Source organism: Euprymna scolopes, chromosome 14, assembly GCF_053919585.1.
Source record: "Euprymna scolopes isolate OS-2025 chromosome 14, ASM5391958v1, whole genome shotgun sequence".
NCBI lineage: Eukaryota > Metazoa > Mollusca > Cephalopoda > Sepiida > Sepiolidae > Euprymna > Euprymna scolopes.
The window spans coordinates 68,475,902-68,495,696 of record NC_136495.1 but is presented as its reverse complement, the minus strand read 5'-3'; the positions used below and the strand labels follow the sequence as shown (position 1 = coordinate 68,495,696).

Genomic DNA, 19,795 nt, shown 5'->3' with positions numbered 1-19,795 from the left:
TACAGAAATCTCTAACTCACTGTTTTGTTTATTGATCTAAGTAATTGGTTGAACATTTAGAATCAAGTACATGTACATTATTCTATCTTATTTAAGATTGAAATTTTTCACAACACCTATCACCTTCACTGAAGAATGAAATGAGCACTTATATAAACACTTTATTTTATTTATTTTATTTTTTTTAATTTTTCTATTATAATTATTGACTGCAGTAGTAATGCATACATTAATTTCAAATGAGTCTTTTTGTTTAAAATGTATTCATTATAATAAAATTAGTCTTCCTGGATCTTGAATCAGCTCCATTCAGATTTATTTTTCATACGTTTGTATGAACTGCTGTCCAAGTACACTTTATTCAATAAATATTGTGTTTTTGTAAAACTGGTAGAATTTACTCTGAAGTGTTCAAGAAACATACTAAGCAAACGCAATAAAGCAAACTAAATAGACCTACTGACACATGCCTTTTGTCAAGCATTAGTAAACAATTTTTTTCTGCTAATTAGAAAGATGTTCTTATAATATTAGAAAAACAATTGACACACGATCATACAATGAGCAGCTTTCCATCATAAAATAACTGCTCTAGAAAACAAAGTATTTATCAGACATACATTTTACATCAACTTTTGTTTACATTATATTCAACCACTTATGAAGAAAAAAAAAAACAAGTCTTAAAACGGAAAACTTTATCCTCCTTCAGATGATATACTATTCCATGTAATTAGTTTAGAATGTTAGGATCTTTATTTTTTATCCCGTATCCGATGTAAAACAATATACAGCCTAATGAGAACATGTGCAGTTCACTGGAGAAATCAAACTCATAACATTAAATCATGCAGTCATTTAAGATGCAAGAAATCTAATTGTTTCATTTGGATTGCACATCAATTAAGGGGCCAGGGAAAGCATTATCAGAGTATTCTCATCATACCCACCATAAGTAAATAGTTAGTAAAATAGTTAAACGGTGATAAAATATGTCAGTCTCTACAGATTCATACTCCAACTGATCGTCATGGAGATAAACAATTGGTTCCACCATGCTAGACTTGCACAACTACCTGGATTTATTACTGACACAGACCACGGTAAGTTGACTTTGTTCTAAGAGTGTCTTTCCACCATTATTCAAGAGAATATGTCAAAGCATGCTCTTGGTCTGCCAAGTGCTGACATTCAATGAAACTTCCTGATGTTCCAAATATACCGACAAAAGCGTTTTCTTTTTTTCTTTTTTTTTAATTAGCCAGGAGAAACAGATTAAGAAAAGGACAGCAACAGAGCAAATGCTTGTATTAATTTTAAAACGTATATAAAATTGAAATTTTAAATTCAAATCTTATAACGGTAGTTTGTGAACTACTAAATTACATATTTATTAAATATTTTTTAGAGATTTTCCCAATTCACACACACAAAAAAAATTTTTGGCAATCTTCTGATCAGGTCCCTTTAAGAGTTTAGTTATACAAGAAACCAGGAGTAACAAAAGATATTTAGATCTAAAAATAATGGACAAAATTGACAAATAAGAGCAATCAAAAATAAAAGAACATAACCATAGGATCACCAGAAGCATAAACAAAAAGGTTACAAGAGGGAATCACCAGTAGACATGGAAATAAAAACCGGCCATAATTTCAAGAAGTTACAAGAAAGAATTACCAGAACATCAACTTATATACAGAAGACAATGGTACAAAAGGAGCCAAATTTTGGCCACTTATGTGAATGCCATCAGATTGGCTGATGGAACTACTCATCTACATTGCCAGTGACACAGACTACTAGACTATCCAAACTATTTCTTTGCATCTAAATGTTAGAGTTTGGGTTGACTTTGGTTTTGGAAAATCATTGTTCAATTCTCCTGAAGACACAAATCAAAGCAGCAACATTTTACCTAATGAACAAGAAAAGTCATCACCAGAGACAGTGGACATTTCATTTTACATATTAGTTTCACTACAAACTATGATAAATTATTTACAAGAAAACATTACCTCAAATGTTTTTCTCCTCACACAACAAAAACTAGTACATTTACATTCATTTGTAAAAATGGAATCTTTTTTAAGTCTTAAATTTTTTTTTTCTTCAGTTCAATCTGTTAACATACCTTCACAGTAAAATGCAACTTATAAAACTTTTTCAGAGTTGCTCGAGTTCAGTAGCAAAAACAAATCCAAGATGGCAGGAAATAATGATAGGACAATCAGATAAAGATTTGTGTTATTTTGTTATTTTCCATCTACAAGATTAATTATCATATCAAGGCTAAAGAGTAAATCTGCCCTAGGAAAATTATGTTTTTAACTAAATATTTTTTGAAACTCATTCTCACCCTCACAGCTGTGAGGAATGTGTAGTTAGTCTCGTGCATAATTTTGCAGTCTATAAACTCGGCTATATAGAGTGATGGGTTCCCTACAAAACTGTTCAACCTAATCAAAGCTTACTTCGACCATACCAGATCTAAACTCTGCTGTTATGGTGAGGATTTTGATTTCTTCAATATCTGGTCTGATGTTCATCAAGGTTGTGTTCTTGAACCAGTTTTTTCAACTACGCCATTGACTGGATCTTAAGACAGGAACTAACTAATATTCCAGGTGTACAAGTTGGATAAGACACTGATTTGGACATTGCTGACCACATTGCAGTATTAGGCATAACAGGCACAAATATCCAAACTTACGGTATCAATGGTGCAGCTTTGTGGATTGTCATGAAAATTGACACTTCAAAAACAAAAATGATCTTTGCCGACATCCTTCTGCCACATCGAATTAGCATAACACTTAATAGAGAAGTAGTTGAAGAGACTGACGGCATCAAATATCTGGAGGTCACATTCACAGCCTGAACGCAGGAGGAAAATGAAATTTCAAAATCAACAGGGCTGGTTCTGCTTTCTGTCGTCTTCATAATCACCTTTGGTTGTGAAAAAGAAATTCAATTAACGATCAAATGCCGCATCTACCATACCATTGTTCACATGATCCTTTTGTACAAGTGCAAAACCTAACCACTCTGCGAGTAACCCAACATTCAAGGGCTGAAAGTGGAGACCAGTATAAATGCCACAATCCACACTTGGTGTAAGGTTTCTAGACGTGAGAATGTGCTTCTTATCAGGAGACTCCGATGGTTTGAGCATACCCTTCGTCGTCTACCAACTGACCCAATTCACAAGCACCAACACCTCTACGGGGATGATGCATGACGAGTAGTGATCAATTGAGGACATGGTTTGCAGCAGTCAGGGTTAACTTGGAAGTTTTGGCCAGCCCTTGTGTTGCAGTGTGCGATGATGGAATTGTGAATGGCTGAAGTACGAGGTGCCTGTAATAAGTTTCCAGGCTTTTTTTTTTTATACAGACATTTAAAATTGCTAGAGACTCTTGAACATTTAATATGTTATTGCTATGCATCTTATGAGATGACTGACCAATTTTTATGATTTCAGGTTAAAATGAACAGCTACAGCAGGAACTGGAATACACCCTACTACAGTCTGATTGTCACAGCTGATAAATTTCAAAAATGCAATTTGGATGTGAGGACAGTTTACAAGAATTATATGCAATAAGATTCTGTTTTACACTTGGAAAAAATGCCACAGAAATGTATGGAATGCTTCAGACTGCTTGCATGAATTGAGCAGCAGTTTTTGGGTAACATAAGAGATTCAAGGAGGCAGGGAATCTGTGAGGTATGATAAGCAAGGAAGTTAGAACACCAGAGTTGATTGACTAAATATAGGATTTTGTGGATAAGGACTGTCATATATCTACAGCTTGATGTCAGTGTGGGAACTTTACACACAATTATTCGTGAGGAACTGAAGATAGGGAAGATCTGCACAAATGCACCAATCCACAACTCTATTCTTGTCATGGACTATTTGACCAAAATGAACATCAACAGATCCTCACCCTCGTTACAGTCCAGATCTTGCTCCCTGTGACTTTTTGTTATTCCCTAAGCTCAAGGAAAACTTTAGAGGCTGTCATTACAAAACAATTGAAGAGGTTAAAGAGTTTGTGACAAGGGTCATTGCCATGCTTACACAAGAGAACTTCCATAGAGGCTTCCAGAAGTTGTTGGAACAGTACAACAAGTGCATTGTAGTCAGAGGAAGTTACTCCAAAGGGAACCAGAGTTTCATGTGTGTACTATCAATAAAAGTGACTTTGCAAAATTTTCCAGAAACTTATTGAAGGCAGCTCGTATACTGAGGAGTCAGCAGTGGACAGACCTGGATAAAATGTCTTAACTCATGACGCAGCAAATTTACTTGGAGCCGACTCAACCACTCCTAGGGTAATGCCATCACAAGTACAAATAGAAATAGTTCAAATACAATCAAATCTATCATGATCATTTATATACAAATACAGCTGGGTAATGCAATCAGCTAAAGAGAAAGTATTTGTTGAGAAGGTATTGTCTTTCAGCATTACCAAAGACAAAAATATTTGCAATAAAGAAACAAACAAACAAAAGAGGCCCATTCTCAGACATTATCGAAAACTAGATTTTTTTTAGCCTGCTAAAAAACAGGCAAAAATTATAGCTCATCGACTTAGAATGAGTGCTTTATGCTAAATTGATGGTTAAATATGGTTAAATTTTTGCTCATTTTTGCATTAAATCCATAACTGTGATACGATGTCGATAATACTTAGCTGCATCTTATAGCAAAGGTTCATACAAAATTTCAGGCAGATCATTCAGTAATTTCCAAGTGGACATAATATACAAAGAGAAATATAATAAAGATGTTTCTAAGATACCACATAAAAAACAAAAAAAACAAACTGAAGCAAATAAATTTTAAATCTAAATTTTGTTCAGAATAGAAACAGAAGAAGGCTTAATCTGAAGATACAAACGAAGAGTAGCGATTTATTTGATCGGAAAAGTAATATTCGTATTGTGGTGCCTGTAAACAATGTAGAGTTTATTCGATTAAAAAGTGCCATCAACCAAAACAAACATCCATTTTACTAAGTGGCAGCTGAGATGTGCCATTTAAAGAATACGACTATTAAAGAGTTTGCTTCATTGCGCTTTCAGTAAATGTTTAGTGAAGATGAGAGATAAGATATCAACAACAGATGAGGACTTGATAAAGAGTTCTTTCAACAAAGGTAAGCATCAGAAAACAATATCTTTTACCAGAAACGAAATAACATGGCAGGCAAAAAAAAAAAAAAAAAGATAATAGTAACTTACATAAGCAAACAAGAAAATGGACATACTAAGTAAGAAATGGGCACAAGGTTACAAACGGAAAACATGAAATATCAAGGTTACAGGTATTCTACAAATAATGACATAACATACAGATTAAATTATAGAAATCCCAACATTTGTTTCTTTTTTCCTTTCAAATTAAAAAACAAGGAAAAAATTAAACAGATTAAATTGAGTGACGAGTGCATGTTTTCTTAATACCAGGAAATGGATACATTCATGAAAAGTGTGAAACTAACAGAAACAAAAATTCTTTAGGCCAAACAAAAGGCAGGATTATGAGTATGCAATTAAACTGAATCCAGCAGAGAGTTCCAAAATTTGAGAGCTATAGAGAGTTTTGAGCCACCACTTAGTTGGGATCACTTTCAGATCCCCTCCAACCTAGAATGCATATTCTATAATATAAACGTAAAAAAATAAAAACATACTAGCAGGAGGATCACTACTACTATGTACTTTTCATTATGCTCAACATAACTTTTTTATTTTTTAAATCTTTACTGCTTCTTCCTCCAGTTCACCCTCTAATTTGATTGAAAGATACATATGGTTTAAATTTTATTATAATTGGATATTTATATATATTTGAAATTTTAAAGGGGTTATATCCCTATGGGGAACTTAGAGATGGGGACACGTAGATATTCAGTACATAGAGATAATGTAGAAAGTTGGACCACCTCCATTGTCTTTCTCAGAGGATGATATAAATTTCATCAAAACAGGATATCTTTGAAGTTGTAATAAGATTATGTCCTCAGAGCTCACTTAAGGGTGAATTTACAGATGTGGAAACACTTCCATAATCTTCCTTGGTAAATTTTACATCAAAATACACTTTTAGATTTTATGTAGATTCTCTAACCTTTCTTTATAGAACACACAAACATTACACATATACACAAATTGAGTTTTAAATAGAAGGATAAACATAGTCAATGACACCTGCTGCTATGCATAGAATTTCTGTTCCAAATTTGCAAATGCAGTTCAGTAGTTTAAGAGTTCACTATAACTGTGTATATATGTGTTAAAGAATCCATAGATCCAAAAGTGCCATTTAAATTGGGTTTTAAAAGTGAAAATTTTCCAACAAACATGTTTATTTTATGCAGGTTTCAAGATTTTAGACTGATCAGCAAAAGACAATGAGGTAGTTGCTTTCAAATGTTGCTAAACCATTTGATACAAGGTTCTTTAAAAACACGCAAAAAACTTCCCAAACTCAATCAATGGAAGAACATCATTTAGATGAAAATAAGCCAAACAAACAAAAGTTTCAAGCATGTTTACAAATATCCCTTTATAGTATGCTTACAAAACAATAACATGGGAATTTCACGTCCAAATTTTCATCAGCAATCTTTGGACCAGACTATGATAGGATTTCCTCAAATATGCTGACCACATATTCCTTCTGCTTATTTCCATCTAAATTATGTACTCCACTGCTTGAATTTTGAATTTTTTCGGATAAGAATCAACCTTATATCTAATGGTTTGGTAACATTTGAAAACAACTATCCCATTGTCTTTCTATGCCTTTTGCTGACTGTCTTCTCAAAACATAAAATGACCATGTTTATTGGAACTTTTCCAATTTTTAAACTTATTTTAAATGCCATTTTCAATCTATGAATTATATTTTAAGCAATATTTTTCATGTAAAACAATACTAAGTTTCCTTTTCTTTGCAAGTTGGATTCAATTTGTTTAAATAGCTCCAAATGAGATTTTCTTGTACAAATTTTATAGTAATTATATAAAACAAAACCATAATATAATTTATTATCCTATACTAAAATAAATATTTAGTAAATTTTATATTTGCTATTTATTGTATTGTATGTAACTTTTAGCTCAGTATTCATGGAAAGTGGCATTTTTTCTTTTGGCTGAGTTTTACTGCTTTGGGCAAAATAGTAATACGAAACGTGTTCACACCTTACAAAAAATGGAGGAGACACCTTTGGGAAATAAACTAGAGCAAGATCAGCAGAGCTTTCAGTAATGATTAGTGGAGAGAATAATATAGATATATTAATGATACTGGATACTTGAAATATAAGTATTATGCAGATGTTGCCATGAGCAACCATAACTATACACTTTAATATCTCATTACCATATGGTGAGTACAGTATTAGTAGCACTATCAAAAATTTTGTTCTACATTTATGTCAGCAGCCATATTGAACATTACTTGACTGCATATTTTCATGAATCCACTTTCAGCAAAACGAAAATATCAAAATAAAAGTTATGTTATATATATATATATATTCTATGTAGAAGATAATCTCTTAAACTAATGAACAGATCATTATAGAAATATATATTCTAGGCAACACAATGAGTAGCATGGACACATTGTTTTGTTGTAAATTTAAACAAGAGAGGGTGACACATGCTTAGTAACATGGCCACCGTTATTATTTTTAAATTTTAAGATTAACAGATGCATATATTAGTCCAGGTCAAGAGAATTTAAGCCAGGTTTATATAATAGTGCTCAATAGTTAGCAGAGTTATTTATATTAATATTTTTTATGTGTTTGTGTGTGTATTATATATATATATATATATATATATATATATATATAATACACCCAAACATTACAAAATGTTAAAAAAATATTAATATAAATAGCTCTATTTACTATTCAGCACCATTATAAAAACCTGGTTTAAATTCTCTGGTTTTTTTTACCTTGTGAATACATACTTAACCTGAACTACTATATATATATATATATATATATATATGTGTGTGTGTGTGTGTGTGTGTGTGTGCATGTGAATGAATCTCTTAATGTTAAAATTTACAAATAATAATGTGCCTAAGTTACTCAGTATGCTGCTTAAAATATATATTCAGAGATTCATAATAATCCATTCATTATTTTATGAGATTATCGTTTACATAAAAAATCATATGCACACACAAGTTTATATATATATATATATATATATATATATAAAATTAGGAATATATATATATATAGCTCAAGGATGTGAGTGACCAATAGCAAAAAAAAAAAAAATTTTTTAAAAAGCTAAAATAGAGATGGATTTTTCAGTGGCATGGACTTTCAATTTCTAAACGAAAGGGATTGGAAGGGTAACATACCCCTTCCATTCTCACCTACAAATTAATTTTAAAATACAGCTTCTAATTGTAAGGATTGGTAATATAAGCTATATTTAGTTCAATTTAGTTTTATGCAAAGAAGAGGTGGAAGCTCTTTGTGGAAATTCAAATACTTCAGATTCTTGTGAAATTATTACAACAGGTATTAGATATTAATTAATAAATATTCAACCAATTTAATTTTCTTTGAAGTATTTTCAACAGATTCTAAGTGTTATAATATGGAAACATTTTAACATTCAAACACTTCAGATTTGCATTAAATCTGATCTAGTCATTTAAAAAAGGCATATAAAGAAAGACCAATTAAGCAAGATTCTAAATTTCAATTTCTTCTCAAGACCACTTAAACTTAAATTTTTAAAATTTTCTAGAATCAAAATGATATCATGGATTTGGATCAAAATTGGAATAAGGATTCTAGACACAAGATTTGGTAACATTATCTCTCTATTTTAATTTTCATAATAGGGAGATAAAAGTGGTGCAAATATACTCTGTTGAAGCGTTTAATTTTACTTGTTCTGGGATGGGTATTTATCTAGTGTGTGTGTTTATATATTAATTTTAATTTTTTGGTGGATTTGAGCAATGTCTCATGAAAAAAACTTTTACATATTGGCAAAAATTGTCATTTGGGAGCATTTTTACCTCCCCCAGTGAAAACAAGAAAAACAATTCCTGCATAATATGGTTGTATATAACTTCAAGGAAACTTGGTTCATGACATTAAAAACTAATCAACTAAGTTTTATAAAATCAGAAAACCGATTAAATAGCAGATAGTAAAACAAAAAAATGTATTCAGAATAGCACAAAGAAGCTAAAAAGAAATTGATATGGGTGTGGCTCTTTTTCATAAGATCTCTTCTCAAAAAAAATAAAGTTCACCTTGCTCACATGATCAATTAAAACAGATTTAACAGCTATATAGAAAGTCAATGACCCAGATGCACAGGTGGTCTATAAAAAAAGCAACAAAAAAAAAGTACTGAAGGAGGGAATGAGGAATTAAACATTTGTTTGAAGAATGTAGAGCAAGGATAAAAGCAAAATAAATGTTTCAAATGATTTAATTTTCAATTTTTTTTTCAAGGTAATTTTCATTTTCTCAACCATTCAATTATTTGAGTTCAGGATTTCAATTTTAATATTTAGGAAAAAAATGTTTGCAATTATTTCAAAAGATTTTCTTTCCAGACAATTTTGTCAAACTTGCACACATTTTAGTCTTACCAGTTTCAACAGGAACAGAAAAGTTTACTTACCTGAAAAGAAAGACAAAGAAACAAAGATTAGAGATGATCCAGAGATTATGGCAAAACAGCTTTCAAATAAAATTCAATTAGCGTTTTTTTTTTTTAGTTATTAAATTTCATAAAAGAAAAGTTAACTAAAAAAACTGAAGAACCTTTTTACCAAGTTGTTCTATAAATAAATAGATCGCTTAACGCTGGAAACATCCATTTCCTAAACTATTTAAACCTTTCTTTTCATACTTTTACACTTGGTTGTGTATGAATTAAAATCTTTAAAGATAATACATTAGTTTCTATAGGTTTTGCAACATAAGTTTGGAAATTTTCTAGAGTTTATGCTAGGGTGAATAATATTATGATTTAAACAATAAAACAAATATCAAATTTATTGTTAAAGATGTTTAAATAATTATAGATTTTTCAGCTCAAGTATTTAAAATGTTATTTAAAGACAGCAATATATTATTTAACAATAACAAAGACTATATTGAAAAATATTGGATTATAGAGCCAAGCTTTTCATTAATCTTTAAATAAAACAAAGATTTCAAAAACAAGCCACTTTTAATTATTCTAATTGCTATAAGGCAAGTATTAGCAATAGTTAATGTTAATTTCATAGGTATCCTAAAAGTTTTGTTTGATAATATTTCAAAATGACTTATCACAGAAAATGATTATATCCAATTTTTATAGAATCAGCATGGGTGTTTCTCTATGTTAGCATCAAAATAACTTCATATGTTAACACTATGTATGGCCGATGAGTGATGCTTTCTCACTTTTAGTGGATAGCACCCTGGTAGAGTTGAACCGGCTTCATTTTGGGCAAGAACAGCATCTTTAACCATTACATACCACTTTCACTGATCCTGAGTTAAGTCATACAATATGGTTAGGCAATCCTGATTCCATAGTCAAAGACCAACTACTTGTGGGCCTGATAGTGCTGAGTTGCCTTTGATTGCTGCCACCCAGATTTCAAAACGTTTTTGCAAACCATGTAGAGAAAGGAAGCATAGAGCTGCATGTTAGAACAATCTTAAACGGCATTGATGTTTCTATGATATAAGGAATTTTTTTTTGGGGGGGGGGCAGAGCAAATAAATTTTGTAAAATTACAAATTAAAGAATGAAAAGTTTGTGTGAGGGGGAGAAAAGTCTTTCGTTCTCGAAACATATCATTCATCGTAGAACAATCATCTTGAAACATCTATATAAAAAAAAAAAAAAAAAAAGCATTCAATATAAATTGTTTTACGTAATATTTTGAAATAGTGCTAAGTAGCATTTTTTAGGATTCCACTAAAGTTAATTTTAACCTTATGTACACCCAAAACACAGCCCTTTCAAATTCCCTTTTTTTTCTCTCTGTCTACTTGTTATCTGTACTACTACTTGCAGGATTTCACTGTTGAGCAAATCCTATTAGTTTCACCTGAATTTTACTACTTTGTTCCCATGTGTTGGGTAAATGACTACAACAAGGCTCTGCTTCAGTTACATGCCAAGAATGTTATAGGCCACCAAAGAAGGGAGGGGGGGAGAGGGCTACAGAAGTTCCTTAACACAAGAAAAAAAGTATTTGCAAATGTTACAAACATGAGGAACTCATCTCATATTGGGATGTGTAATGTACAATCTATACAATCAGCTTTTGGCTGGACTTGAAAGCTTAGTGTGTAATAACTTAGCAGGTGAAGTTAACCTGATAAGATGAACAACAAGGGAGGGGAGTAAATAAGGTCCATACGGATCGAGTTAAATAGATAGCAATGGTTTGATGTCTATTTACAGTAAAAAGAACGAAAAAAGAGCAATACGTGAAAATGTCATATTTTATGGTGGAAAGTTTAATAATGTTTAAAGTTTAGTTCTCGAAATTCTTCGTTAGTTAACCTCTTTTCAGTCTTTAAAGACAATGGACATCCCCTGCAAGGTTGTATGCACAGTAGTCTATAGCGAAGCAAGGATTGCACAATCACTACCACCTTCTTTCCTCAACCAACTTCGCTCACATCCAATGGCAACAAGAAGTCCAAACAACTGGAAACAATGCTAAAATAAGCAGTGAGAGATTAATTTTATTTCAGTTTTCTTTCCCCTAGATTAGTCTACTATTTAATGCATTGCTGGAGATAGGATACATGGATCATCTATTTGCCAGATACATTAATAAAAATAATGCAGTAGAATGAACTTGAAACCAGCTTTCTGAGCCTCAGATTCTTTAAAAAAAAATTTTTTAATTAAATGTTTATCATTTTCAACACTTTCTGAGACGGGATGTGTTTGTTATTTATATGATTTTTGTTATCACTGTGATTGCACAATGGTTTAGTCGTTGTATTCTGCAGTCTTCTTCCATTACTTTTTATTATAGTTAATAATCTCCTGGAAACTTTAACCGGAACCATTTGTTAAATTCATCCAGAGTATACAATTCTAAATCTGTGTTCAATCTCTTGATAATATATAGTTACTTTTTTTTTTACTTTTTTCTTCTTAAGTCCTTTACTACAGATTGAACTCCCAACCTCTAGGTAGAATTCATTTTAGAATATCACATGGAGTGGAAGGAAGAGGGAGTGTGGGAGAAAGCTCATTGAAAATTTTGGTCAGGTGTAAGGGAATGGAGATCAAAGCGATAAGAAAGTAATCAGAGAGGAATATCATTTCAGCAGTAAAACATTGTGAAATTTTTTTTTTCTTTTTTTCAGATATCATAGCATAATTTCATACAACTTTGAACATATAACTTAAACTGAATCCTTTTTAAAGGCATGGTATTAAAAATATTAAAGTATTTGGCAACAACCATGCTGTATATAACAACCACATCAAGGTGAACAGAATAAATTATAGATCAGCAGTTGGTTGGCACGAATTTTGCTGAATAAATAACAGGGTCCTGAACAAAAGCATATCTTCTTTTCCAACCATCATCAATGGACTTTAAGTAATTTCATCAGCATCTGATAAAGTCAAACTCTTTGTTAAGAACTTTGCAGCAAATTTGCGATCGGGGGCTGCTTACCTCCTGTGATTGAAAATACATTATGTGACATACATATATCTGTGTGTGATGTTACTAAGGTTATCTAAAACCTTGATTTCAGGTAAAGCAACTGGCCCTGACAGCATTACAATCATAGTGCTCAAAAAGGTTCAACTGGAACTAGCTCCCATACTTACAAATCCATTTAAACGTTGCCTTTAGGAGAAATGCTTCCCAACAACTTGGAAAACTTCAATCTGCCCTGTATTTAAACATTCTGGAGACTAGTGCAGACCAATCAGTCTCTTGTGCATAATGAGTAAGTTGCTAGAATCTGATAAATAGAGAAGTGGTCAACCACCTCAGCAAAAATAACCTACTCAGTGGTATGCAATATAGTTTCTGCCCTGCTTAAATCTACAACTGATGTGTTAACTGTAATATCACACAGGATTAGTGAACCTTATGATGAAGGCTTCGTTTCTTGAGCAATTGCTCTTAACATATCAAAAGCTTTTCATAGAGTATGGCATAAAGGTCTACTTCAGAAGATTTCCGACTATGAAATAGCTGAAAATGTCCTCAATTATTAAATCTTTTCTCTCTGATAAGAGTAGTTATTGATGGGCTGAAATCAGAAGCTCATAGTATCAATGCTGGAATCCCTCGAGGTTCCAACTCTGATCTTTCTCAATGATTTCCCAAACCACATTTTTAGATCATTCATAGACATTTATGCAGACAAAATAACTATCTATGGCAACACTTCAAAAACAGCAATGACCAAGACTTTTCTTACTCTTTTCTGATCTTGAATATGTTGTGCAGTAGGAGAAAAGGTGGCTGATTAATTTTAAAGCATTTTAAACCAAGCTTCTTTTTCCATCACCAATGCTCAGGTTCTCACCTGGCCCCAATTGAAATGAATAGCTTTCATCTTAGGAAAGCACCATGTTTGAACAAGCTTCTGGGACTGACCCTAACACCTGATATGAAATGGAACACATGCATCAAATCTGTTGCCAAGATCGCCAGGAAAACGGTTCGGTCATTCTACCATTCCAATAGATATCTCATTCCCAAAGCAATTCTCAATCTGAATAAAAGCCAAAGATGTCCTCGGATGGAGTACTGTTGCTACATCTGGGAAGGAGCTACTCAAAGCATCCTTTTCTGCCTTGACAGGGTACAAAACTGACTTTGAAATCTGGTAGACAATACCCTTTTCTCCTTTTTCATAGATGTAGCAAGCCTCTCTCTACTCTAGTGCTATTTTCATGGCAGGTGTTCAACTTCAACTGTTCAGTTTCATTCTATGGTCCCCTCTCCTCACCGGTAAGTCTTTCATGACAAACACTTGACTAGCTACAATAACTATCAGCAATTTCCCTTACTCTCTATCTATACCTAAATATAAGCAAAAATTCCATGCGCAGAGTTTTTTTCCCAATAACTACTCGTTTGTGAAACAATACCACCAAGCTGCTCCCTGGTTGACTATAACATGGCCGTGGTCAAGTTTCAGGTTCTCAAAGAGCTGTCCTCTAAAATAAATTAACAAATTTCCATTATGGTACCCTTATCCTTGAGTGACCTTTTTTTTTTTTCAATCTATTTTTAAGTTATTAAAAACAGGGTGGGGTGGGCGAGGGAGACCAATTCAAATATTTATCTGTACTTCGTATCATTTCTCTCAAGGAACCGTTAAGAAAGTTAAATACATCAAAGTTCTTATCACTTTTATATAAAGATACTATTGAGTATCTTGGACATGGAATTTCAAAAGTTAAATCCAAGTATAATTCTAGATTTACATTAAAATCAATGTCTATATGGAAAAAGTTATTTTTGAAGTTACTCTACATTAAAACAAAAGTAAAAATTGACTGAATTATGAAGTGATTTTCAACGGAAATTTCTTAAAATTAAGAAAATTATGAATAAAATTATGCTATCTATTCTAAGATTAATAAAATATTTAGTTTCATTAGAAATAGATTAAATTTTTAATTTTTTTTTTAGGAATTTATATCAAAGACCTAAAAATATAGATGTAATATATTTGCAACCACTACGAAAAGCAACTGATTAAACAAAAATATTGTATATATACATCTATGTTTACACATAATATATCGCAAATACATTCAAATTCAAGCAAAAGATCTTTGACTTTATAAAGTACATTAGAAAAAAAATATTCTTACTGCAATTTCAATTTTTAAAAAGTCGATAAAGGATTGTATAATTTGAATTATTATAGTAGAAATCTTCACTTTCAATTGTATTCTTAGTGGAACGATAAAATTGTCGCCCTAGAAAAGACGATAGGATTCTATTTCTGTTTGATGAAAACCAGTTTTCTTTTTGTTGGAGACCATCTACTAGTGGGCCAGTTGTGTACAAATCTCAAGAGCCATAGGAGCCTTCTATAATGTATGAAAGTGACACAATGTTAAACAAACAAGATCGAAGATGCACAGTTGTACAACTCATGCTCTCTACCAATCCATGTTATGACAGTAGGACCATTGCCAGCACTCTTAAAATGTAAATCCTACTGGTAGAACGCTTGAAGGCACAGCTCAACGAATTGGACAACCCACAGTTATGGTCTTTGGTGTGGTTCCAAGTGAGGGTCACATTATGCCACCTCACATCAAGTCTGCTTGAAAGTCAACACCAAAGTGTACCTGATTGCGCTGAAGAGTGTGGTGATCCTCTGGTGCAATCAGGTGGCCGCTCAGACCCTAGGTGTGGCAGCAGAACTCTGTACCGGCCCACAAGTCCAAAGATACCCAGGCATGGCTTCAGAAGGAGTGCTACGACTTTGTACCCTTCTCTTATTGGCCTCCTTCCTCCCCCGACATGAACCCTTTGTTTGGTTATACATCAAGAACATCACTAAGATGACCTCCTACAACACTAAAGCCAGCCTGATCGCCACCATCCACCGAGTATTCAACAAGCTTCCGTCGGCGCTTGTGGAAAAGGCATGCTCCCAGCTCCAGACCCGTATAGAGACGATGATTGAGGAACTTTTAAAATAAAGATGTAGTATTGTTTTCTTTAGGGCAACAATTTTATTGTTCTACCCTATATTGCCTGTATTGAGAATTAAACCTTCATTCTCCAGAAGGCTGTCACTTAGAATTGATTATTACTTAGCACTTATATGCATTATGCAGACTGTGGCATAATGCATAAAGTAAAATTCCATTCTAAGTGTCACTCTTTTGGAAGTTGAAGGTTCAATTCTTAGTGCAGGCGATACTTAAAAAACAATTATGAATTACTTAAGACTTCTACCCAGTTGTGGCTGATGGAATGAGAGCATGCTATCGCAATAGATTAAGTATGCGATTCCGTTTGAAATTATGTATAGCTTCCAAAGTTCAACAGAAAGCTTCAAGTTTGATTAACTTGAATAAGATTGGATGTTACATCAGCTGAAATGCTGTGAGAATAATGCCCTAGATGAGAATAGTAGCCCAAATAATACAAATATTATCAATCCTCATTTCAAAAGTTCAAAAATAAAGATTGCAGAACCAAGATTTTCATAATTAGTCACAGTTTTAGAAATAATTTTAAAAACATTGAAACCAATTTTAAATTCTTTCATTCTAATATTTGTTCCATTAGATTCTTAATTTAGTAAATCGAATCATCAAATTAAACTTGCATGTAATAATCAGCAAATTCATGCTGTAAAATTATCAAATGTGTAATATTAACATATAATGTTCCAGATGCATTGCAATCAGATTAAAAAGAACCGATTCAATGAAATGGTAGAAATACTCATTGCATTTCTGTAAAAACATTTAGACATGCATACATTGATTACACATCTATTCAAAATGCAATAATCAAAAGAGTATGAACTCCCATTTTATTTTCAGGAAATGGTTTATGTCTACATTCATCTTTGGATCTGCAACAGATTTCACTCAATTATCGTGCTATGATGTGCAACTGCTCATCAAAACATTATCAGTGGAATTATGGGAACCTTACGTATTATGCGTCTCAGATGCCACAACTTGCATCAACTATCATGCCTGAAGATCTCGGGCACTAATTAGTGTGGTGAACTGAGGAAGACCTAGCTTGAATGCTTAAAAGTGATATGACTGCATGTAATCTGACTTATGTCAGCTATTTTGATCGGTCTGCATTGAGAGCAGACATGAGACCTTGCCCAGTGTTACTCGTGTGGAGCCTTAGACATTCACAACATTCTAAATACCAAAACAAGATGAGACGGATAATGACCACCAATGCAAAATTTTACCGAGAAAAACTGATTTATCTGGTCTTTTGTCCGCTATCTCCTCATTGTTACCAGAATTGTTTCAAGATCTGAAGACTCTACAGAAGCTATTCCAAAAGTGAACAGATCATCTCCCAATCAACCTATGGTAAAACAATTGATTCCCGAATTCTCTAACAATGCTGGTAAAAAATTAGAAGCTCCATCTAGTTGGAACCAACTTTTCATCAGAGATTGTTCCAAAACATTTAGAACATCTTATATATGAAAGAATGTAGAAAATGTCCGCAAAATATTCAACTGCTTTTGTTAAAGTTTTATACAACCATTTTTCCCCACCCTTAAAACTTTACATCCAACCATTTTCCTTTAACAAATGTCAACATATTTAGTGACACGATATTATTTACATTTTATTAACATAAAATTAAGAGAAGGGTGTTAACATTATAGCAAAAATCTAAAATAATTCAATAACTCTTGGGACAGCTTCATATTATTTAGAAACAAAACTCATGATCAACGCAAGAAGTTTTTTGTTCTTTTTATCATGATTTTAACGCATTGTCTTTTTTACTTTGTATAAGTTTGTATAAGATCACCAAAATATTCTTTGTATCGAATTGTAAAAGAATAAAACTTAACCATCCATACAAGGCAACATTCATAATCATCATTACAAACATTATAAAACTAGAAATATGAAAAGGACAATTTAGAAATATTAGTTTAAAATTTTCCTTTGTAAAGCAAAAAAATTTGATAATATAAGAATTTTTACATTTTTTTTTTTTTTTTTTTTTTCAAAATATTTTATAATGGCTGGTATTTTTTTTATTATTTATTAATTACATTAAATATTTCTATTAATTCTGGGCGTTTAAAAATATGGATAAAGCTGTGTGCAATAATATCATGCAAGAGAATTGTTTAATATTCACAGATTGGTAAATAAGAAATCCAAAATATAGTTAAAAAATTACAATTGATTTCAATTTAATTTTCATCAAAAGAGAAAAATCAATGTAAAATTGTGTTTTCTTCTATTTTGATAATTTACAAATTATAATCATTTTATTAATACAAATGAAGATAGGATTAATTAATTAAAATTAAGCTTTAGACGTTTGCAATTTAAATCAATTGAATAAATTTATCTACAAATTTAGCACACTTTAAAATGCACATTTAAAAAAGAAAAAAAAATGCATATGACAAATACAATATGATCATCTAAATGTGTACAGACATTACCGCTTAATAAAAAATTAAAAATACAGGGATACAAAAAAATAAAAAAGATGGGTGGCAAATGATAAAAATAAAAGATTACAACCATATCTAAAATATTAAAGCAAAAGGTACTTTGAAAATAACTGACCCAAAATGTTTGGAGACAAAAGAAATTTTTTTTTTTTTTTCTTTTTAAATGTTACTAATGGACAAATTTAAGAATGGCACAAGGCAGAATAATAATAGTCAGTGATAAGAAAAACAAAAATTTCAAGACATTAACGAAAATAACCATAAATGAAAAGCAAAATAAAATGACTAAAACATGTGCCATTCCAAGCTACAAGGTGGATGCCACAAAAGACCACAAAAATAAAAAAAGGAATTTAAAACCACAAAGTGATGGATGATGCACGGATTGGGAATCTGTATTTTGGCAGACATTCGCAGCAGCAACTTTGACATAAGGTAGCAGTGATTTTTAACTATGTCAGCCATTAGTGAATTTTATTATGATTATGACAATGAGCAGAATCATCATGCAAGAAGTTTTAGTAAAACATACCAACTCTTAAATCTCCATTGTTTAATGATGGGAGGTCCTCAGCCCCTAAAGGGAAAAGGGCAGTTCAAATATTGATTCATGTTTTCACCACCACCCTTCAATCATTTTTTTTATCTATCAATTTACACACAGTTCCCAATAATATGACATTAATATTTTGTGCAATTAAAGAGAGAAGAACGCAGCTGCAAGAATGTGACTTGAATTCAATCAAAAATGTTATAAAAAAGACTTTTAAAAAACATTTCTAATTTATTTTGCATTTCAGATTAGAAAAACTATATTTCATTGAACAGATTTTTCTGAGATTGAACATTCACAGATCACATTGTAATGAGTAATTTACTCAGAATAAGAATATCAATTCAAAAAAATGTCTATTACACCAGCAAATGGAATGATTAGAATATGTTCATAATCATTAGTTCTTATATTCAACAACCATTCTTGTTATGTTATCAAACTTTAATGAGAAAAAACTGATTTACGGTGGATTCTTGCACTGACTTCAGTGTAATATTAGAATCATGGTAGATTCAATTATTTATATCTTATAAATATCATATCGTTGCCATCATTTAAAAAAAAAAAAAAAAAAGTTTAATCATTTCAGTTGACTGATGAATAGTTGAAAAGAAATTAAAACCAAAAACATTTTAAATGAAATGGTCAGTTTAGTATTAATATTAATTTGAAGCCACTAATTTATACATCGCACCATTTTTCTTGCATGATAAGAAATCTTTCTTTTTTTTTTTTTTTTTGAATAAACTGAAATTCTCATATAAAGTTCATGGTAATATTTCATTTTTATCCGATTTGAAATGCAATTTTCTTTTTTTACATTATAAAAGGTTTATAACAATGGTAAAACATTGATTTTAAAATGTTTAATTTTCATACATTTATATTCTTAAATTTCTCATTTAATACAAAAAACTTTCATAAATGCATAAAAAATATTAAAATATTGATAACCAAACATCAGTGCAACAAACCAATGAGAAATGAATATTAAGTACAAACAGATAAT

The 19,795-nt window shown here is 31.5% G+C and overlaps 1 protein-coding gene across 21 annotated transcripts in view; it reads right to left on the bottom strand.

Moving 5' to 3' along the window:
• LOC145293059 (myotubularin-related protein 13-like) overlaps nt 1–19,795 on the bottom strand; it is a 508,291-nt gene that overhangs the window by 354,716 nt on the left and 133,780 nt on the right. For 18 of the 21 annotated variants that reach the window (XM_080139404.1, XM_080139388.1, XM_080139391.1 and 15 more), the window contains exon 2: nt 18,763–18,807. The exons of the other annotated variants lie outside the window; for them this stretch is intronic. In XM_080139404.1, the coding sequence (XP_079995530.1) occupies nt 18,763–18,807 (45 nt within the window). The remainder of the gene's footprint in view (nt 1–18,762; nt 18,808–19,795) is intronic. 21 annotated transcript variants of the gene reach the window in all.